The sequence below is a fragment of the Zeus faber genome (assembly GCF_960531495.2).
Source record: "Zeus faber genome assembly, chromosome: 16".
In the NCBI taxonomy this organism is placed as follows: Eukaryota; Metazoa; Chordata; class Actinopteri; order Zeiformes; family Zeidae; genus Zeus; species Zeus faber.
This window is the reverse complement of record NC_137202.1, coordinates 31107033-31129217: the sequence shown is the minus strand read 5'-3', so window position 1 is coordinate 31129217 and position 22185 is coordinate 31107033. Positions and strand designations below refer to the sequence as shown.

The 22185-nt window shown below is 41.1% G+C and overlaps 1 protein-coding gene across 1 annotated transcript in view; it reads left to right on the top strand.

Moving 5' to 3' along the window:
• LOC307242175 (uncharacterized protein) overlaps positions 1–22185 on the top strand; it is a gene marked incomplete at its 3' end in the record, with an annotated part of 106586 nt that overhangs the window by 82503 nt on the left and 1898 nt on the right. The window contains exons 30-45 of the mRNA XM_080016507.1: positions 7849–7902; positions 8597–8650; positions 8735–8788; positions 9228–9272; positions 9897–9947; positions 10400–10444; positions 10725–10751; positions 15079–15132; positions 17267–17311; positions 17395–17439; positions 18008–18070; positions 18208–18243; positions 19043–19087; positions 19472–19603; positions 21367–21433; positions 21509–21643. Of these exons, the coding sequence (XP_079872633.1) occupies positions 7849–7902; positions 8597–8650; positions 8735–8788; positions 9228–9272; positions 9897–9947; positions 10400–10444; positions 10725–10751; positions 15079–15132; positions 17267–17311; positions 17395–17439; positions 18008–18070; positions 18208–18243; positions 19043–19087; positions 19472–19603; positions 21367–21433; positions 21509–21643 (952 nt within the window). The remainder of the gene's footprint in view (positions 1–7848; positions 7903–8596; positions 8651–8734; positions 8789–9227; positions 9273–9896; positions 9948–10399; positions 10445–10724; positions 10752–15078; positions 15133–17266; positions 17312–17394; positions 17440–18007; positions 18071–18207; positions 18244–19042; positions 19088–19471; positions 19604–21366; positions 21434–21508; positions 21644–22185) is intronic.

The window sequence follows — 22185 nt, the reverse complement described above, 5'->3', positions numbered from 1 at the left end:
TGAGGTTCAGGTTAGTTAAGTTTGAGGTTCAGGTTAGTTTAGTTTGAGGTTCAGTTTGAGGTTCAAGTTAGTTTAGTTTGAGGTTCAGGTTAGTTTAGTTTGAGGTTCAGGTTAGTTTAGTATGAGGTTCAGGTTAGTTTAGTTTGAGGTTCAGTTTGAGGTTCAGGTTAGTTTAGTTTGAGGTTCAGTTTGAGGTTCAGGTTAGTTTAGTTTGAGGTTCAGGTTAGTTTAGTTTGAGGTTCAGTTTGAGGTTCAGGTTTGTTTAGTTTGAGGTTCAGTTTGAGTTTCAGGTTAGTTGAGTTTGAGGTTCAGGTAAGTTTAGTTTGAGGTTCATGTTGGTTGAGTTTGAGGTTCAGGTTAGTTTAGTTTGAGGTTCAGGTTAGTGTAGTATGAGGTTCAGGTTAGTTTAGTTTGAGGTTCAGTTTGAGGTTCAGGTTAGTTGAGTTTGAGGTTCAGGTAAGTTTAGTTTGAGGTTCATGTTGGTTGAGTTTGAGGTTCAGGTTAGTTTAATTTGAGGTTCAGGTTAGTTTAGTTTGAGGTCAAGGTAAGTTTAGTTTGAGGTTCAGTTTGAGGTTCAGATTAGTTTAGTTAGAGGTTCAGGTTAGTTTATTTTGAAGTTCAGGTAAGTTTATTTTGAGGTTCAGGGTAGTTTAGTCTGATATTCAGGTTAGTTTAGTTTGAGGTTCAGTTTGAGGTTCAGGTTAGTTTAGTTTGAGGTCCAGTTTAGTTTAGTTTGAGGTTCAGGTTAGTTTAGTTTGAGGTTCAGGTTAGTTTAGTTTGAGGTTCAGTTTGAGGTTCAAGTTAGTTTAGTTTGAGGTTCAGGTTAGTTTAGTTTGAGGTTCAGGTTAGTTTAGTTTGAGGTTCAGTTTAAGGTTCAGGTTAGTTTAGTTTGAGGTTCAGGTTACTTTAGTTTGAGGTTCAGGTTAGTTTAGTTTGAGGTTGAGTTTGAGGTTCAGGTTGGTTGAGTATGAGGTTCAGGTTAGTTTAGTTTGAGGTTCAGTTTGAGGTTCAGGTTAGTTGAGTTTGAGGTTCAGGTAAGTTTAGTTTGAGGTTCATGTTGGTTGAGTTTGAGGTTCAGGTTAGTTTAGTTTGAGGTTCAGGTTAGTTTAGTATGAGGTTCAGGTTAGTTTAGTTTGAGGTTCAGTTTGAGGTTTAGGTTAGTTTAGTTTGAGGTTCAGGTTAGTTTAGTTTGAGGTTCAGGGTAGTTTAGTTTGAGGTTCAGTTTGACGTTCAGGTTCGTTTAGATTGAGGTTCAGGTTAGTTTAGTTTGAGGTTCAGTTTGAGGTTCAGGTTAGTTTAGTTTGAGGTTCAGGTTAGTTTAGTTTGAGGTTCAGTTTGAGGTTCAGGTTAGTTTAGTTTGAGGTCCAGGTTAGTTTAGTTTTAGATTCAGTTTGAAGTTCAGGATAGTTTAGTTTGAGGTTCAGGTTAGTTTAGTTTGAGGTTCAGTTTGAGGTTCAGGTTAGTTTAGTTTGAGGTTCAGGTTAGTTTAGTTTGAGGTTCAGTTTGAGGTTCAGGTTAGTTTAGTTTGAGGTCCAGGTTAGTTTAGTTTTAGATTCAGTTTGAAGTTCAGGTTAGTTTAGTTTGAGGTTCAGGTTAGTTTGGTTTGAGGTTCCGTTTGAGGTTCAGGTTAGTTTAGTTTGAGGTTCAGGTTAGTTTAGTTTGAGGTTCAGTTTGAGGTTCAGGTTAGGTTATTTTTAGGTTCCGGTTAGTTTAGTTTGAGGTTCAGGTTAATTTAGTTTAAGGTTCAGGTTAGTTTAGTTTGAGGTTCAGTTTGAGGTTCAGGTTAGTTTAGATTGAGGTTCAGGTTTGTTTAGTTGGAGGTTCAGGTAAGTTTAGTTTGAGGTTCAGTTTGAGGTTTAGGTTAGTTTAGTTTGAGGTTCAGGTTAGTTTAGTTTGAGGTTCAGGTTAGTTTAGTTGGAGGTTCAGTTTGAGGTTCAGGTTGGTTGAGTTTGAGGTTCAGGTTAGTTTAGTTTGAGGTTCAGTTTGAGGTTCAGGTTGGTTGAGTTTGAGGTTCAGGTTAGTTTAGTTTGAGGTTCAGTTTGAGGTTCAGGTTAGTTTAGTTTGAGGTTCCGGTTAGTTTAGTTTGAGGTTCATGTTGGTTGAGTTTGAGGTTCAGGTTAGTTTAGTCTGATGTTCAGGTTAGTTTAATTTGAGGTTCAGGTTAGTTTAGTTTGAGGTTCAGGTTAGTTTAGTTTGAGGTTCAGGTTTGTTTAGTCTGATGTTCATGTTAGTTTAGTTTGAGGTTCAGGTTAGTTTAGTTTAAAGTTCAGGTTAGTTTAGTTTGAGGTTTAGGTTAGTTTAGTTTTAAGTTCAGGATAGTTTCGTTTGATGTTCAGGTTAGTTTAGTTTAAAGTTCAGGTTAGTTTAGTTTGAGGTTCAGGTTAGTTTAGTTTGAGGTTCAGGTTAGTCTAGTTTAAAGTTCAGGTTAGTTTAGTTTGAGGTTCAGGTTAGTTTAGTTTGAGATTCAGGTTAGTTTAGTTTAAAGTTCAGGTTAGTTCAGTTTGAGGTTCAGGTTAGTTAGGTTTGAGGTTCAGGTTAGTCTAGTTTAAAGTTCAGGTTAGTTTAGTTTGAGGTTCAGGTTAGTTTAGTTTGAGATTCAGGTTAGTTTAGTTTACAGTTCAGGTAAGTTCAGTTTGAGGTTCAGGTTAGTTTAGTTTTAAGTTCAGGATAGTTTAGTTTGAGGTTCAGGTTAGTTTAGTTTGACGTTCAGGTTAGTTTAGTTTAACTTTCAGGTTAGTTTGGTTTGAGGTTCAGGTTAGTTTAGTTTGAGGTTCAGGTTAGTTTAGTTTAAAGTTCAGGTAGGTTTAGTTTGAGGTTCAGGTTTCTTTAGTTTGAGGTTCAGGTTAGTTTGGTTTAAAGTGCAGGTTAGTTTGGTTTGAGGTTCAGGTTAGTTTAGTTTGAGGTTCGGGGTAGTTTAGTTTGAGGTTCAGGTTAGTTTAGTTTAAAGTTCAGGTAGGTTTAGTTTGAGGTTCAGGTTAGTTTAGTTTGAGGTCAAGGTAAGTCTAGTTTGAGGTTCAGTTTGAGGTTCAGATTAGTTTAGTTAGAGGTTCAGGTTAGTTTATTTTGAAGTTCAGGTAAGTTTATTTTGAGGTTCAGGGTAGTTTAGTCTGATATTCAGGTTAGTTTAGTTTGAGGTTCAGTTTGAGGTTCAGGTTAGTTTAGTTTGAGGTCCAGTTTAGTTTAGTTTGAGGTTCAGGTTAGTTTAGTTTGAGGTTCAGGTTAGTTTAGTTTGAGGTTCAGTTTGAGGTTCAAGTTAGTTTAGTCTGAGGGTCAGGTTAGTTTAGTTTGAGGTTCAGGTTAGTTTAGTTAGAGGTTCAGTTTGAGGTTCAGGTTAGTTTAGTTAGAGGTTCAGTTTGAGGTTCAGGTTAGTTTAGTTTGAGGTTCAGGTTAGTTTAGTTTGAGGTTCAGGTTAGTTTAGTTTGAGGTTCAGTTTGAGGTTCAGTTTGAGGTTCAGGTTGGTTGAGTTTGAGGTTCAGGTTAGTTTAGTTTGAGGTTCAGTTCGAGGTTCAGGTTAGTTGAGTTTGAGGTTCAGGTAAGTTTAGTTTGAGGTTCATGTTGGTTGAGTTTGAGGTTCAGGTTAGTTTAGTTTGAGGTTCAGGTTAGTTTAGTATGAGGTTCAGGTTAGTTTAGTTTGAGGTTCAGTTTGAGGTTTAGGTTAGTTTAGTTTGAGGTTCAGTTGAGGTTCAGGTTAGTTTAGTTTGAGGTTCAGTTGAGGTTCAGGTTAGTTTAGTTTGAGGTCCAGGTTAGTTTAGTTTGAGGTTCAGTTTGAGGTTCAGATTAGTTTAGTTAGAGGTTAAGGTTAGTTTAGCTTGAGGTTCAGGTAAGTTTAGTCTGAGGTTCAGGGTAGTTTAGTTTTAGGTTCAGGTTAGTTTAGTTTGAGATTCAGTTTGAAGTTCAGGTTAGTTTAGTTTGAGGTTCAGGTTAGTTTAGTTTGAGGTTCAGGTTAGTTTGGTTTGAGGTTCAGTTTGAGGTTCAGGTTAGTTTAGTTTGAGGTTCAGGTTTGTTTCGTTTGAGGTTCAGTTTGAGGTTCAGGTTAGTTTAGATTGAGGTTCAGGTTAGTTTAGTTTAAGGTTCAGGTTAGTTTAGTTTGAGGTTCAGTTTGAGGTTCAGGTTAGTTTAGTTTGAGGTTCAGGTTAGTTTAGTTTGAGGTTCAGTTTGAGGTTCAGGTTAGTTTAGTTTGAGGTTCAGGTTAGTTTAGTTGGAGGTTCAGTTTGAGGTTCAGGTTGGTTGAGTTTGAGGTTCAGGTTAGTTTAGTTTGAGGTTCAGTTTGAGGTTCAGGTTAGTTTAGTTTGAGGTTCAGGTTAGTTTAGTTTGAGGTTCATGTTGGTTGAGTTTGAGGTTCAGGTTAGTTTAGTCTGATGTTCAGGTTAGTTTAATTTGAGGTTCAGGTTAGTTTAGTTTGAGGTTCCGGTTAGTTTAGTTTGACGTTCAGGTTAGTTTAGTTTAACTTTCAGGTTAGTTTGGTTTGAGGTTCAGGTTAGTTTAGTTTGAGGTTCAGGTTAGTTTAGTTTAAAGTTCAGGTAGGTTTAGTTTGAGGTTCAGGTTTCTTTAGTTTGAGGTTCAGGTTAGTTTCGTTTAAAGTGCAGGTTAGTTTGGTTTGAGGTTCAGGTTAGTTTAGTTTGAGGTTCGGGGTAGTTTAGTTTGAGGTTCAGGTTAGTTTAGTTTAAAGTTCAGGTAGGTTTAGTTTGAGGTTCAGGTTAGTTTAGTTTGAGGTCAAGGTAAGTCTAGTTTGAGGTTCAGTTTGAGGTTCAGATTAGTTTAGTTAGAGGTTCAGGTTAGTTTATTTTGAAGTTCAGGTAAGTTTATTTTGAGGTTCAGGGTAGTTTAGTCTGATATTCAGGTTAGTTTAGTTTGAGGTTCAGTTTGAGGTTCAGGTTAGTTTAGTTTGAGGTCCAGTTTAGTTTAGTTTGAGGTTCAGGTTAGTTTAGTTTGAGGTTCAGGTTAGTTTAGTTTGAGGTTCAGTTTGAGGTTCAAGTTAGTTTAGTCTGAGGGTCAGGTTAGTTTAGTTTGAGGTTCAGGTTAGTTTAGTTAGAGGTTCAGTTTGAGGTTCAGGTTAGTTTAGTTAGAGGTTCAGTTTGAGGTTCAGGTTAGTTTAGTTTGAGGTTCAGGTTAGTTTAGTTTGAGGTTCAGGTTAGTTTAGTTTGAGGTTCAGGTTAGTTTAGTTTGAGGATCAGTTTGAGGTTCAGTTTGAGGTTCAGGTTGGTTGAGTTTGAGGTTCAGGTTAGTTTAGTTTGAGGTTCAGTTCGAGGTTCAGGTTAGTTGAGTTTGAGGTTCAGGTAAGTTTAGTTTGAGGTTCATGTTGGTTGAGTTTGAGGTTCAGGTTAGTTTAGTTTGAGGTTCAGGTTAGTTTAGTATGAGGTTCAGGTTAGTTTAGTTTGAGGTTCAGTTTGAGGTTTAGGTTAGTTTAGTTTGAGGTTCAGTTGAGGTTCAGGTTAGTTTAGTTTGAGGTTCAGTTGAGGTTCAGGTTAGTTTAGTTTGAGGTCCAGGTTAGTTTAGTTTGAGGTTCAGTTTGAGGTTCAGATTAGTTTAGTTAGAGGTTAAGGTTAGTTTAGCTTGAGGTTCAGGTAAGTTTAGTCTGAGGTTCAGGGTAGTTTAGTTTTAGGTTCAGGTTAGTTTAGTTTGAGATTCAGTTTGAAGTTCAGGTTAGTTTAGTTTGAGGTTCAGGTTAGTTTAGTTTGAGGTTCAGGTTAGTTTGGTTTGAGGTTCAGTTTGAGGTTCAGGTTAGTTTAGTATGAGGTTCAGGTTTGTTTCGTTTGAGGTTCAGTTTGAGGTTCAGGTTAGTTTAGATTGAGGTTCAGGTTAGTTTAGTTTAAGGTTCAGGTTAGTTTAGTTTGAGGTTCAGTTTGAGGTTCAGGTTAGTTTAGTTTGAGGTCCAGTTTAGTTTAGTTTGAGGTTCAGGTTAGTTTAGTTTGAGGTTCAGGTTAGTTTAGTTTGAGGTCAAGGTAAGTCTAGTTTGAGGTTCAGTTTGAGGTTCAGATTAGTTTAGTTAGAGGTTCAGGTTAGTTTATTTTGAAGTTCAGGTAAGTTTATTTTGAGGTTCAGGGTAGTTTAGTCTGATATTCAGGTTAGTTTAGTTTGAGGTTCAGTTTGAGGTTCAGGTTAGTTTAGTTTGAGGTCCAGTTTAGTTTAGTTTGAGGTTCAGGTTAGTTTAGTTTGAGGTTCAGGTTAGTTTAGTTTGAGGTTCAGTTTGAGGTTCAAGTTAGTTTAGTCTGAGGGTCAGGTTAGTTTAGTTTGAGGTTCAGGTTAGTTTAGTTAGAGGTTCAGTTTGAGGTTCAGGTTAGTTTAGTTAGAGGTTCAGTTTGAGGTTCAGGTTAGTTTAGTTTGAGGTTCAGGTTAGTTTAGTTTGAGGTTCAGGTTAGTTTAGTTTGAGGTTCAGGTTAGTTTAGTTTGAGGTTCAGTTTGAGGTTCAGTTTGAGGTTCAGGTTGGTTGAGTTTGAGGTTCAGGTTAGTTTAGTTTGAGGTTCAGTTCGAGGTTCAGGTTAGTTGAGTTTGAGGTTCAGGTAAGTTTAGTTTGAGGTTCATGTTGGTTGAGTTTGAGGTTCAGGTTAGTTTAGTTTGAGGTTCAGGTTAGTTTAGTATGAGGTTCAGGTTAGTTTAGTTTGAGGTTCAGTTTGAGGTTTAGGTTAGTTTAGTTTGAGGTTCAGTTGAGGTTCAGGTTAGTTTAGTTTGAGGTTCAGTTGAGGTTCAGGTTAGTTTAGTTTGAGGTCCAGGTTAGTTTAGTTTGAGGTTCAGTTTGAGGTTCAGATTAGTTTAGTTAGAGGTTAAGGTTAGTTTAGCTTGAGGTTCAGGTAAGTTTAGTCTGAGGTTCAGGGTAGTTTAGTTTTAGGTTCAGGTTAGTTTAGTTTGAGATTCAGTTTGAAGTTCAGGTTAGTTTAGTTTGAGGTTCAGGTTAGTTTAGTTTGAGGTTCAGGTTAGTTTGGTTTGAGGTTCAGTTTGAGGTTCAGGTTAGTTTAGTATGAGGTTCAGGTTTGTTTCGTTTGAGGTTCAGTTTGAGGTTCAGGTTAGTTTAGATTGAGGTTCAGGTTAGTTTAGTTTAAGGTTCAGGTTAGTTTAGTTTGAGGTTCAGTTTGAGGTTCAGGTTAGTTTAGTTTGAGGTTCAGGTTAGTTTAGTTTGAGGTTCAGTTTGAGGTTCAGGTTAGTTTAGTTTGAGGTTCAGGTTAGTTTAGTTGGAGGTTCAGTTTGAGGTTCAGGTTGGTTGAGTTTGAGGTTCAGGTTAGTTTAGTTTGAGGTTCAGTTTGAGGTTCAGGTTAGTTTAGTTTGAGGTTCAGGTTAGTTTAGTTTGAGGTTCATGTTGGTTGAGTTTGAGGTTCAGGTTAGTTTAGTCTGATGTTCAGGTTAGTTTAATTTGAGGTTCAGGTTAGTTTAGTTTGAGGTTCCGGTTAGTTTAGTTTGAGGTTCAGGTTAGTTTAGTCTGATTTTCAGGTTAGTTTAGTCTGAGGTTCAGATTAGTTTAGTTTGAGGTTCTGATTAATTTAGTCTGAAGTTCAGGTTAGTTTAGTTTGAGGTTCAGGTTAGTTTAGTTTGAGGTTCAGTTTGAGGTTCAGGTTTGTTCAATTTGAGGTTCAGTTTGAGGTTCAGGTTAGTTTAGTTCATGGTTCAGGTTAGTTTAGTTTGAGGTTCAGGTTAGTTTAGTGTGAGGTTCAGTTTGAGGTTCAGGTTAGTTCAGTTTGAGGTTCAGGTTAGTTTAGTTTGAGGTTCAGGTTAGTTTAGTTTGAGGTTCAGGTTAGTTTAGTGTGAGGTTCAGGTCAGTTTAGTTTGATGTTTGGGTTAGTTTTCTTTACTTTAGTGTAGTTAGGCTTTTACAAACCGAACAGCCATGTTTATCTCACTCTCCCTCACTTCCTGCAGGGGGTGAAGGGCGAGCGAGGTTTCCCTGGACCGAGCGGAGAGACAGGAGACGAGGTGGAAAACACCAGAACATTTTACTTCACTGTACTGCATGCAGTACACTGGGTATAAAGTACTCTGTGTGTATTTTGTACCCTGTATACTGCAGTACACAGAGTATAAAGTACTGTTGTTTAAACCCAGACTTACTGCATGCAGTACATACTGTAACTCTGCTCAATGAACACACTGTATTGAACTCACTGTTTGTATTGTTGCTGCGTCCTCCTTCAGGGATGTTCGCACTTAACTTTGATCTGACCACAAATTTTGAAGTTTGTTCATTATCAAAATGAATCAAACCTCCTTTGTTTCAATCTTACAAAATGTTTCTCTTCCAGAAAAAAAAAGAATCCGTTCAAATTGAAGCTTTCTAGAAATAAGAGTGAACAGGAACTGTTGTCACTCAGCGTTTTACCGTTCGTGGAATGTGCTTCCTGCTGGTCTTGGGTTTCTCAGATTGTGTTGTATCAGTTGAACCTCCTCCAGACACTCGGTTCTTCTGGTACTGACCCGGGTGGTCACCAGAACCGGTCGCACCTGAGAGACCAGTTTTTTAGGGAACCAGGAGAGGAACATGCCGCTGGAAGGTGATCCTCCAGACGCTGTCCAACTCCTCCCTTCGCCCGTCCAACTCCAGATGAGGCTTTTAGAACCAAACTTACTCAGTCTTCCATTGTGACTGACGGTTCTCTGCTCGTCTCTCTAGGGCCCGGTCGGGGGACCAGGACTTCCCGGTGTGACGGGACGGACCGGCGCTCCGGTACGATCTCCCCGAAATGAGGCTTCAATCTTTCCTTTGGATGTTTTAAAATCCTGTCAAATTGAAATCTTTCTTCTCTTGCAGGGACTAATGGGACGGCCCGGTCCCATGGGTCAGACTGGATCTAAAGGAGAGAAAGTAGGTGTCCCTCTGGTTCCTCTGGATGAACTGGTTCTTCTGGTTCCATTGGTTCCTCTGGTTCCTCTGGATCTTGCGGTTCCTCTGGTTCCCCTGATTCTTCTGTTACCTCTGGTTCTTCTGGTTCCACTGGTTCCTCTGGTTCTTGTGGTTCCTCTGGTTCCCCTGGTTCTTCTGCTTCCTCTGGTTCTTCTGGTTCCTCTGCTTATTCTACTGATAGATGGGAGCAGTGTGTGTGCAAGCAGAGGGCTAATCTAGTTTAAAACGCTAAACAAGGTACAAATCAGAATTGTGCTTAAAACATCCCATAATAGCTGCTTTATCTAATGTTGGTAGAAATCCCAGTGAAGCACATTTTCACAGTGGGGTTCAGTCTGTAGAGTCACACTGGGCCCGGGGCCCGGATGGTGTTGAATGGTGTTTCTGGTGTGTGCTGCAGGGGAACGACGGCCCTCCAGGCCGACCAGGACTCCCAGGACCTGCAGTAAGTTCATCCTCCTGGTCCAGCTTCTGGTTGTGGTTCTGGTTCTGAAGGTCTCCTGCAACCAGGCTCCACAACCAGTTGGATCTTAATATTTACAATACGAACCAATACAACAAACACAAAACACATGTGGCGGCCACATTAAGTCGTCGAGCAAAGTGGCCCCCGGACCACTGCTTTGATAGCCCTGCTCTTCTTCTCCTCCTCTTTTTTGCCTCTCTCCCTCTCTTCCCTTCTCCCTCTCTTCCTCTCTCCCTCTCTTCCCTTCTCCCTTTCTCCCTCCCCTCCTCCCCTCCTTTCTTCCTCTCTTCCATTCTCCTTCTCTTCCTCCCATCCCCCGTCCTTTCTTCCTCTCTCACTCTCTCCCTCTCTTCCCCTCTTCCTTTAACCCTCTCTTCCTCCCATCCTCCCTTCCTCTCTTCCTCTCCTCCTCTCCTCCTCTCCTCCTCTCTTCCTCTCTTCCTCTCTTCCTCCCTTCCTCTCTTCCTCTCCTCCTCTCCTCCTCTCCTCCTCTCTTCCTCTCCTCCTCCCATCCTCCCTTCCTCTCTTCCTCTCCTCCTCTCCTCCTCCCTTCCTCCCTTCCTCCCTTCCTCTCTTCCTCTCTTCCTCTATTCCTCTCTTCAGGGCGTTCCCCTGGTGGAGGGGAACGGGATGAGCAGCCTCTACAAACTGCAGGTCGTAGAAGCAGAATTGAGATCCTCCTGTACACTGTCTGTCTGTCTGTCTGTCTGTCTGTCTGTCTACCTGTCTGTTGGTCTGCCTGCCTGCCTGTCCGTCTGCCTGTCTACCTGTCTGTCTGCCTTTTGGCCTTTCCGTCTGTCTGTCTGTCTGTCTGTCTGTCTGTCTGTCTGTCTGTCTGTCTGTCTGTCTGTCCGTCCTTCTGCCTGCCTGCCTGCCTGTCTGCCTGTCTGTCTGTCTGCAAGTCTATCCATCTGTCTGTACTAGCGTAATGATTGTGTGTATGAATGTAATCGTTATCACCCTATGGTGTCATCATGATCACCTGATGGAGTCATCATTATCACCTGATGGTGTAATTTGTGGTGTTTTTTTTGGGACGTGGCATCACCACGCCCCAGTGAGCAATAGAACTGGGAACAATTGAGTGAAATCCTTTGTATTTTCAGAGCGGTGGAGCGTTGTTAGGACCCCCAGGACCCCCCGGTGCTCCGGTAAGAGCAAACCCGGTGGTTCTGGAGTATTTCTAGAATCAGGTCCAGGTTCGTCAGAGGTCAGGGTCACTCTACAGGGATCCTCCACAGTCAGGGTCAGACAGAGGAGCTGGGGTCAGATGGGACATAATAACAAAATGGATCCTGATTATTATCAGTTTACGCGTTCATTTATTGATCATATACAAATGACTGAGCATGAGCGACCACTGATTTGAAATGAATGCTTTGTTATTATTGAACAGCAGTCGTTGTTTTTGTTTTTCCTTTTCTTCCTCAGGGTCCCAAAGGAGATGAAGGAACAGCTGTGAGTTGAACCTAATATCTTATATATTTTATATTAGATTTGTTAAAAAGCGGGTGCGGCTGGTTTCTTCTGGTCCCGCCCGGTCGCTCCACTGAACTCCAAACAGATCCCAGCGTCTGGGTCCTGCCTTCTGATCGTTTCCTAGGCAGCAAATCGCTCTTTTATTGTTTTGTTGCGCAGTGATTTTTCACCGCCGTGCTAATTTGACATTTTAATAAATTGCACTCGCTGTGCTGGAATTGCCCCGATCCATCTCCAGCTGATCCTCGGCCTCCTGCAGCCGCTGATCATTCATGACATCGAGCACGATCCGTCTCAGTCCACAGCGAGAGTCTGAGGCTTAGTGGGTTCAGGTGGAAGGGATTGAGAAAGTACAGACGGTCCTGCTAATAATACAGAATAATACAGAAAAATATAGAATAATAATACAAAACAATACAGAAAAATATAGAATAATAATACGGAATAATACAGCAACATAGAATAATAATACAGAATAATACAGAAACATAGAATAATAATAAAGAAAAATATGGAATAATAATACAGAATAATACAGAAACATAGAATAATAATACAGAATAATACAGAAACATAGAATAATAATACAGAATAATACAGAAACATAGAATAATAATACAGAATAATACAGGAAAAATATAGAATAATAATACAGAATAATACAGAAACATATAGAATAATAATACAGAAAAATATAGAATAATAATACAGAAACATATAGAATAATAATACAGAATAATACAGAAAAATATAGAATAATAATACAGAATAATACAGGAAAAATATAGAATAAAAATACAGACTAATACAGAAACATATAGAATAATAATACCGAATAATACAGAATAATATAGAATTATACAGAAACATATAGAATTATAATACAGAATTATACAGAAAAATATAGAATAATAATACAGAATAATACAGAAACAGAATAAAACTACAGAATAATACAGAAAAATATAGAATTATAATACAGAATAATAGAGAAAAATATAGAATAATAATACAAAAAAATAGAAGAAGAAAGAGTCTTTATTCGACACACAACACATGCACATGCTTGATGGTGGCCGGTGAAATGGATCCTCTGCATTGAACCATCCTGGCTTGTCCTTCCTCCGGGGGCACAGCCAGGAGCAGTGGGCAGCGTACATGGACGCGCCCGGGGACCAGGTGATAAGTGTCCATCGCTGGTCAGACCATGATGGTGCATGTTTTGGGTGGGGGTCCTTACTGACGTGAGGTGGAGGAAACCCCATGTGAGCACGGGGAGAACATGCAAACTCCACACAGAAAGGCTCCTGTTTGGGAGATAACCCACCGGAGCACGGTGCCAACAGCGCCCCAGGCGGGAATCAAACCCAGGACCTTCTTGCTGTGAGGCAGCAGTGTAATGCACTGCGCCACCGAAACATAGAATAATAATACAGAATAATAATACAGAAAAATATAGAATAATAATACAAAATAATACAGAAACATATAGAATAATAATACAGAATAATACAGAAACATAGAATAAAACTACAGAATAATACAGAAAAATATAGAATAATAATAGAGAATAATACAGAAACATAGAACAATAATAGAGAATAATACAGAAAAATATAGAATAATAATACAGGAAAAATAAAGAAACATATAGAATAATAATACAGAAAAATATAGAATAATAATACAAAATAATACAGAAACATATAGAATAATAATACAGAATAATAATACAGAAAAATATAGAATAATAATACAGAATAATAATACAGAAAAATATAGAATAATAATACAAAATAATACAGAAACATATAGAATAATAATAAAGAATAATACAGAAATATAGAATAATAATACAGAATAATACATAATAATATAGAATAATACAGAAAAATATATAATAATAATACAGAAAAATATAGAATAATAATACAGAATAATACAGAAACATATAGAATTATAATACAGAATAATACAGAAAAATATAGAATAATAATACAAAATAATACAGAAAATATTGAATCATTATACAAAATAATACAGAAAAATATAGAATAATAATACAAAATAATACAGAAACATAGAATAATAATACAGAAAAATCTAGAATAATAATACAGAATAATACAGGAAAATATAGCATAATAATACAAAATAATACAGAAACATATAGAATCATAATACAGAAAAATATAGCATAATAATACGGAATAATACAGAATCATATAGAATACAGAAACATATAAAATAATACAGAAAAATATAGAATAATAATACTAAATAATACAGAAACATAAAGAATAATAATGCAGAATAATACAGCAAAATATAGAATAATAATATTGAATAATACAGAAACATATAGAATAATAATACAGAATACTACAGAAACATATAGAATAATAATACAGAAAAATATAGAATAATAATACAGAATAATACAGAAACATATAGAATAATAATACAGAATAATAAAGAAAAATATAGAATAATAATACAGAATAATTCAGGAAAAATATAGAATAATAATACAGAAGAATACAGAAATATATAGAATAATAATATGGAATATTACAGATAAATATAATACAAAACATTACAGAATAATAATACAGAATAGTACAGAAACATATAGAATAATAATACAGAAAAATATAGAATAATAATACTAAATAATACAGAAACATAAAGAATAATAATGCAGAATAATACAGCAAAATATAGAATAATAATATTGAATAATACAGAAACATATAGAATAATAATACAGAATACTACAGAAACATATAGAATAATAATACAGAAAAATATAGAATAATAATACAGAATAATACAGAAACATATAGAATAATAATACGGAATAATAAAGAAAAATATAGAATAATAATACAGAATAATTCAGGAAAAATATAGAATAATAATACAGAAGAATACAGAAATATATAGAATAATTATATGGAATATTACAGATAAATATAATACAAAACATTACAGAATAATAATACAGAATAGTACAGAAACATATAGAATAATAATACAGAATAATTCAAAAAAATACAGAATAATGCAGAATAATAATAATTAATATCCTGAAACGCTCTAAAGCGATTGGTCACATCCCCTGGGACCACTGGATGTGACTAACTAACCCATTATCTAACCTACTAACTAACCCACTAACTAACCCACTAACTGACCCATTACACTGACCCCGATGCAGCCACAGATCCGGAGTGGCCAGTGGAGGTGTTACGCTCCAACAAGATTAACAAGGAAAACAACAACAATGGAGCCGCTGTTGGGTGGGCCCACAGCAGTAAACGAGGCGGTATTCAGGTCAGAATGAGGATGCAGCCTTACACTCGGCAGCCTTACCGTCCACCTCAGCCAAGCATCCTACTTGCCAGTGACCAGTCCTTGGAAAACAAGATGGACGACCCTTGAGCGAGGATTACATTCCAGCGGGATACGAGGAAGCGTTGCGTCCTCTGCCTGACGGAGACGTGGCCGAACCCGCCGGTGCCGGACCACGGCAAACGTCCAGCCGAGTCCTTCTCCGTATTCCGTGCCGACAGGTCGGAAGAGTCGGGGAAATCCAAGGGTGGAGGCATCTGCCTGATGATTAACAGCCGCTGGTGTAATCCCAACAACACCAAGACTCTCTCCCGCTCCTTCTCGCTGAACCTGGAACAGGCGAGCATCTCATGCCGTCCATTCTACCTCCCCCGGGAATTCAGCACGGTCGTCATCACAGCCGTTAAGATTCCACCGCCAGCGGGTGAGCGACACCGACACGGCACGGTGGGACCTGTCGGATGTGTTGTGTGGACTTCAGAACCAACATCCCCACGTGACTGTGGTGGAGACTGGGAGCTTAAACAAGGGGAACCTTAAAAACGTTCTGCCTAGTTTCTACCCAACACATGAGGTGTGGCACCAGGGGAGATGGAACCCTGGACGCCACCGGTTAACTGCCCATTAACCCACCCACTAACTAACCCAATCACTAACCGGTTAACTGTCCCATTAACCAACCAACTAACTAACCCAATCACTAACCGGTTAACTGTCCCATTAACCGACCCACTAACTAACCCACTAACTAACTGATGAACTGACCCACTAACTAACCGATTACCTGACCTATTAACCGAAACATTAACCGACCCACTAACGAACCCACTAACGAACCCACTCACTAACTGATTAACTGACCTTTTAACCAACCCACTAACAAATCGATTAACAGACCAATTAACCAACCCAGTCACTAACCTACTAACTAACTGGTGCTGTGCTTCTGCAGGGCGACCCGGGGGCCATGGGTCTGCCGGGCCTGGAAGGACTTCCCGGGTCCAAGGTGAGTCCATCCCATAAATACAAACTATTTAGTACTAGTACTTCAGAAGGTCCTAGTACTTCAGTAGTACCTTAGAAGTACTTCTATATAGTTGTGTATCACATCCTTAAAGTACTACAAAGATAATAACTGCTTTTTATAAATAGTTGTGTATAACATCCTTATAGTACTACACAGATAATAACTACTTTTTATAAATAGTTGTGCATAACATCCTTATAGTACTACAAAGATAATAACTGCTTTTTATAAATAGTTGTGAATAACATCCTTAAAGTACTACACAGATAATAACTACCTTTTATAAATAGTTGTGTATAACATCCTTATAGTACTACACAGATCATAACTACTTTTTATAAATAGTTGTGCATAACATCTTTATAGTACTACACAGATAATAACTACTTTTTATAAATAGTTGTGCATAACATCCTTATAGTACTACACAGATAATAACTACTTTTTATAAATAGTTGTGCATAACATCCTTATAGTACTACACAGATAATAACTACTTTTTATAAATAGTTGTGCATAACATCCTTATAGTACTACACAGATAATAACTACTTTTTATAAATAGTTGTGCATAACATCCTTATAGTACTACACAGATAATAACTACTTTTTATAAATAGTTGTGCATAACATCCTTATAGTACTACACAGATAATAACTACTTTTTATAAATAGTTGTGCATAACATCCTTATAGTACTACACAGATAATAACTACTTTTTATAAATAGTTGTGCATAACATCCTTATAGTACTACACAGATAATAACTACTTTTTATAAATAGTTGTGCATAACATCCTTATAGTACTACACAGATAATAACTACTTTTTATAAATAGTTGTGCATAACATCCTTATAGTACTACACAGATAATAACTACTTTTTATAAATAGTTGTGCATAACATCCTTATAGTACTACACAGATAATAACTACTTTTTATAAATAGTTGTGCATAACATCCTTATAGTACTACACAGATAATAACTACTTTTTATAAATAGTTGTGCATAACATCCTTATAGTACTACAAGGCTCATGTTTCATAGTTTTCCTTTCTTCACACTCTTGGCTTGATGTGTGGCCATGGAAGAAAGAAGAAGGAACAGACTTTAATCGTCACACGACACTCCACAACACATGCTTGCACACACACACACATGCACATGCTTGATGGTGCTGGTGAAATGGTTCCTCTGCATTGAACCATCCTGGCTTGTCCTTCCTCCGGGGGCACAGCCAGGAGCAGTGGGCAGCGTACGTGGACGCGCCCGGGGACCAGGTGATAAGTGTCCATCGCTGGTCAGACCATGATGGGTGCATGTTTTGGGTGGGGGTCCTTACTGACGTGAGGTGGAGGAAACCCCATGTGAGCACGGGGAGAACATGCAAACTCCACACAGAAAGGCTCCTGTTTGGGAGATAACCCACCAGAGCACAGTGCCAACAGCGCCCCAGGCGGGAATCAAACCCAGGACCTTCTTGCTGTGCGGCAGCAGTGCAATGCACTGTGCCACCGTGCCACATGGAGTGTGAGTGTGAGTCTGTGTGTGTGTTTGTGTGGTTCTGTTACTAGTACTGGTTCTAGTACTAGTTCAGGTACTGGTACTGGTTCTGATTCTAGTCCTGGTTCTGTTACTAGTACTGGTTCTGGTACTGGTTCTGTTACTAGTTCAGGTACTGGTACTGGTTCTAGTACTAGTTCAGGTACTGGTACTGGTTCTAGTACTAGTTCAGGTACTGGTACTGGTTCTGATTCTAGTCCTGGTTCTGTTACTAGTACTGGTTCTGGTACTGGTTCTGGCACTAGTTCAGGTACTGGTACTGGTTCTGATTCAAGTCCTGGTTCTGTTACTCGTACTGGTTCTGGTACTAGTTTATGTACTGGTACCGGTTCTGGTTCTAGTCCTGGTTCTGTTACTAGTACTGGTTCTGGTACTAGTTCAGGTACTGGTACTGGTTCTGTTACTAGTACTGGTTCTGGTACTAGTTCAGGTACTGGTTCTAGTCCTGGTTCTGTTACTAGTACTGGTTCTTGTACTAGTTCAGGTACTGGAACTGGTTCAGGTTCTGGTATTGGATCTCAGTGTCTAACCCCAATCTGTCCTACAGGGTGATGCTGGTCTGCCCGGACCCCCAGGGACACCAGGACCCCTGGTGAGTAGCCATGGCAACGTCTCATTGCTTAGTGTGTTGATGATGTCATCACCTGTTAAACTCCTCCTCCATTTGATTGACAGGGGAAGTCTGGCACGCGAGGAGAGGCAGGGACTCCTGGAGAACCGGTCAGCCTCCTCCTCCTCCTCCTCCTCCTCCTCCTCCTCCTTTCACCTCCTCATTTCACCTCCTTCTCCACTCCACCTTCTCCATCCTCCTCATCCTTTCCCCTCCTCCTCCTCCACTCCTACTCCTTTCACCTCCCCCTCCTCCACTCCTCCTTCCTCTTCCTCCACTCCTCCTCGACTCCTCCCCCTCTCATCACCTCCTCCGCCACTCCTCCTTCCTCCTCCTCCACTCCTCCTTCTTTCACCTCCTCCTCTACTCCTCCTCCTCCCCTCCCACCTCCTCCTCCTCCTTTCACCTCCTCCTTCCTCTTCCTCCACTCCCCCTCCTCCCACCTCCTCCTCCTCCTCCTTTCACCTCCTCCTTGATTCCTCTTCCTTCCTCCTCCTCCACTCCTCCAACTCTCACCTCCTCCTCCTCCTTTTACCTCCTCCTCCTCCTCTACTCCTCCTCCTTTTACCTCCTCCACTCCTCCTCCTTCCTCCTCCTCTACTCCTCCTCCTTTCACCTCCTCCACTCCTCCTTTTTGATTTCACTGTTGTCACATGGCCTCTCTGTGTTGTCCAACAGGGGGAGCGGGGTCCGTTGGGTGAGACAGGTTTCCCGGGGTCGGAGGGGCCACAAGGTGTCCCCGTAAGGACCCTTCCCACAATCCTCTTCTCTCTCACACACACACACACACACACACACACACTGTGTGCTTGGTTGCATCCAGGAAGTAGTCTTCCCCCTTGGAGCGTGGGGCCTGACTCAGCGTGTGTGTGTTGCAGGGCCGACCAGGGAAGGACGGGATCCCAGGCTACGAGGTGAGAGTCACAACAACAAGTCTCAGCACAGAATCCACAGTGTTTTACGCCCCAGACCTGACGGAGCTGCAGTTATGTCAGTTGTTATTATGCTGCGTTCTCGCTGTGACTCTTTAACTGAATCCAAAGGACGAAATGGCTCCTGTTTTATCGTTATTATTATTATTGGTTATTATTCCTCCGTCAGAGCGCACGGCTCCATGGAAACTGATGGTGTTTGGTAGAGCAACTGCTCCACCTGCAGGTGACTGCTCTAATGTGATGCTCAGAGAAGCTCATTTCAGCAGCGAGACGATGTATTTAAGTCCCATCAGACGGTGGGAAAACACAGCGCCAGAGAGAGAGAGAGAGAGAGAGAGAGAGAGAGAGAGAGAGAGAGAGAGAGAGCGAGAGAGAGAGAGAGAGAGAGAGAGAGAGAGAGAGAGAGAGAGAGAGAGAGAGAGAGAGAGAGAGAGAGAGAGAGGGCCGCGATAAAAAGCACATCAGGGGTTAAATGAAGCGTGACGTCATAGGAGGTTAAACGCATCACGAATAGACGCAAAGTCAAATTTAGTGAAATACCATTAAGTAGAATATGATTAATAATAATAAAATATCATAATAATATAATAATAAATAATAGTCGTTTGTTGTGAGTAATTTAAATAAGTGACCTGGCACAAATGAAAACCCTTTCAACTAAAATGTGGTAAATAGGGTTCAGACTTTCACACCTATTGATCAGTCCCAAACAATCTCAGTAATAATGATCATATGATGATATGTAGTAATCAATATAATAACAACATTTTGTTTCCAGGGAGCCACGGGGCGGCAGGGGGAGCGAGGATCAAAAGGAGAACGGGTGAGTACTCTGCCTCCGGTTACTTCCATTTTATTTCTTGGAGGAAGCTGCTGTGTTGCAACAAAGAGCTTTTCTCTGAATTCTAATGAAATCCTTCTTTTCAACGTGGGGCTAATCCACAGCCGCTTAAACACAAGATAAAAGCATTTACAGCCCACCGCAGCTCCTCCATTGTATTTGCGAGACGCAATTAAAGAGCTTTGTCACACTGCTGCAGTAATCTGTTCCAAATGGAGCGAGTGGAGAACAGGACGTGAACCTGCTTCACCGCTGACGGAGGGTGATGGAGGGATGAACTGTGTGTTTAATGGATGAGTGAAATGAGATGAAATGGAGCTGAAGTATCAGCACCAGTTTGACCGTAACCACTGTGCGGTGTTGCAGGGCGACCCGGGGATCCCAGGAGAGCGAGGGGTCCAGGGAGAGAGAGGGCGGACTGGGGACTCTGGAGCTTCTGGTCCCATGGGGCCCATGGGCGACCCAGGACCTCCAGGACCCCCAACAGCAAATCTCTTGGTAAGTTGTGGATCTTCAACTGAGGTCACAAGGGATCATGAGATTGTTGTTATATCAATCTACTGACAGGGGGGCTGAACCATCCAACCACCCAACATCCAACCGTCCATCCAACCATCCATCCATCCAACCATCCATCCATCCATCCAACCACCCAACATTCAACCATCCATCCATCCACCCACCCAACCATCCATCCATCCTCCCATCTGCCCATCCAACCACCCAACATCCATCCATCCATCCATCTATCCACCCATCCATCCATCCACCCAACCATCCATCCATCAATCCATCATCCAACCACCCAACATCCAACCAACCATCCATCCACCCATCCATCCAGCCACGCATCCATCCATCCAATATCCAACCAACTATCCATCCACCCATCCATCCAGCCACGCATCCATCCATCCAATATCCAACCATTCATCCATCCACCCATCCATCCCTCCATCCATTCAACCATCCATACATACAGCCATCCATCCAACCATCCATCCAACCATCCAACCATCCATCAAACCTTCCATCCAAGATCCCGCCATCCAGACATCCATCCATCCAACATCCAACCATTAATCAATCGACCCGGCCAATTATCCATCCATACAACCCTCCATCCAGCCACCCATCCGACCATCCATCCACAGATCCAACATCCACCCATCCATCCATCCAACATGCATCCATCTAGCCATCCATCCATCCATCCCTCCATCCATCCATCCATCCCTCCATCCATCCATCCAACCATCCATCCATCCATCCGTCCTCCGGGTCCTGGAGGATGGATGGACCAGAGGCAGCAGCTTAGCAGAGCTGTCCAGGCGGCCATTTCCCAGCTGTCTCAGCTCTGCTCCTCTCCCCTCCTCAGTGACCTTCAGCCCAAGGTGCTCTGCTACCAGGTACACTGCCCCCTGGTGGTGGAACATGGTGTTTGTAATGAACAGTCCAGGGTGAGAACAGAGTTCAGTGGGACTGTTTCTCCCAGCCACACCCTTCCAGCCTCCTCCATCACTGCCCACCAGGGGGCGCTGCAGTAGACTGCGTCTCTGAACTGCTGTTGGAACATCAGATCCTCCCTCCGCTTCACTGGGACCAAGTCCACCGAGTCCAGAGCCTGGTTCTTCTCACAAGGGTCAGATGTTAAGTGTTACCTGAGGTTCAGGTTCCAGGAGGGGTGGGGCTGAAGAACATAGAGGAAAACATGTCCTTGTCAATCTTTTGTAGAAGGGTTTCTCTGCGTTATGAAATCAGGATAATATGAGTTTGAGGAGGATGGAAGTTTCATTTAGTGCAGCAGCTTTTAGACTCTAGGAAAAATCAACACTGTGGATTTGGAAATGGCAGGAGTTGGATTCAGGGTCCATGGTGTCCATGACAATGAGGCGACGTCTCTGTGGAGGAACAACAGCACAAGTTCACCGACGGAAAGAGGAGGAAGCAAAGTCCATGTTCCAGATGCTGACACACATTGAGGAGACATTTCACTCAATCACCAGAAGCTGAAGGTGGTGTTGGGTGGGAACATCTCAGCATTCTCCTATGCTGCGCATGGTTTTGCAGAACAGCCGGTGGAGCGGGTTGGAGCGGGTGGAGCGGGTGGAGCCGATGGAGGAGGGATCCGCCGTTTAGGAATGACTTCCTCTTCCTGCTATTCTCTCCATTCTTCATGAATAAACCATAAATAACAGCTGTCTCCTAATTGCATTTTCTCCAGTTGGTAAATATGTTTACTTTCTGCATCTCCTCCGCAGAACGATGCCAGCTCCATGGAGGAGATTAAATTATTCATCCGAAATGAAGTGTTGAGGTTGTTTGAAGGTACAGATGTTTCCTAAATGCTTTTTGGGAAGTTGCAGCGTCGGAGGGTTCTAAACGTCACTTCTCACCTTTTAGAGAAACTCTCCAGTTTGGCGCAGAAGACGCCGGCCGGCATCTTGGCATCGCACGTCCAGCACGGACCCCTGGGACCCCGGGGCCAGGACGGTCTGCAAGGCCCCCCGGGAGAACCCGGGCCTCCGGGCCCCCAAGGTAAGACCACGCCCTGCCCCAAACGCCGCCACCACCTGAGCCCAAAATAACCTTCTAACCAGAACCTCTTTGGGGAATCAAGCTTCTGGGTCCTCTAATCAAGAGGTTTTGGGAACATCTCATCCATCCATGTGGAATGTTCCGTTCTGTCCTTAACCATGTGATGCTAGCAGCTAACGTGCTAACGAGGAGGCGGTGGAGAGTGGGTGAACGACACCGGGTCAAAAGGATTGACGTCTCTCTCTCTCGCTAGACCAGAAGGAGGCAGACTGAGGAGTCTGGCGAACAGCGGCACTCTGGGAAATATGAAGACCGAGGACCAGAGAAAGAAATAAGTTTGGACAGAAATGAAAATGACTAGTAAAGTTTTAAAGTGAGGAGCATCTACCTCATGCTGAGATGCTAATATCAATATTATCTTTTGCTTGGTTAATTTTTAATATTTTATAGTTTATTCTGAATGCAGATTTGCAAATAAATGAGTGAATTCAAAGTGAATTTAGGTTATTTTCCTTTGATAAATCAAGAAAAATTAGCTTTTT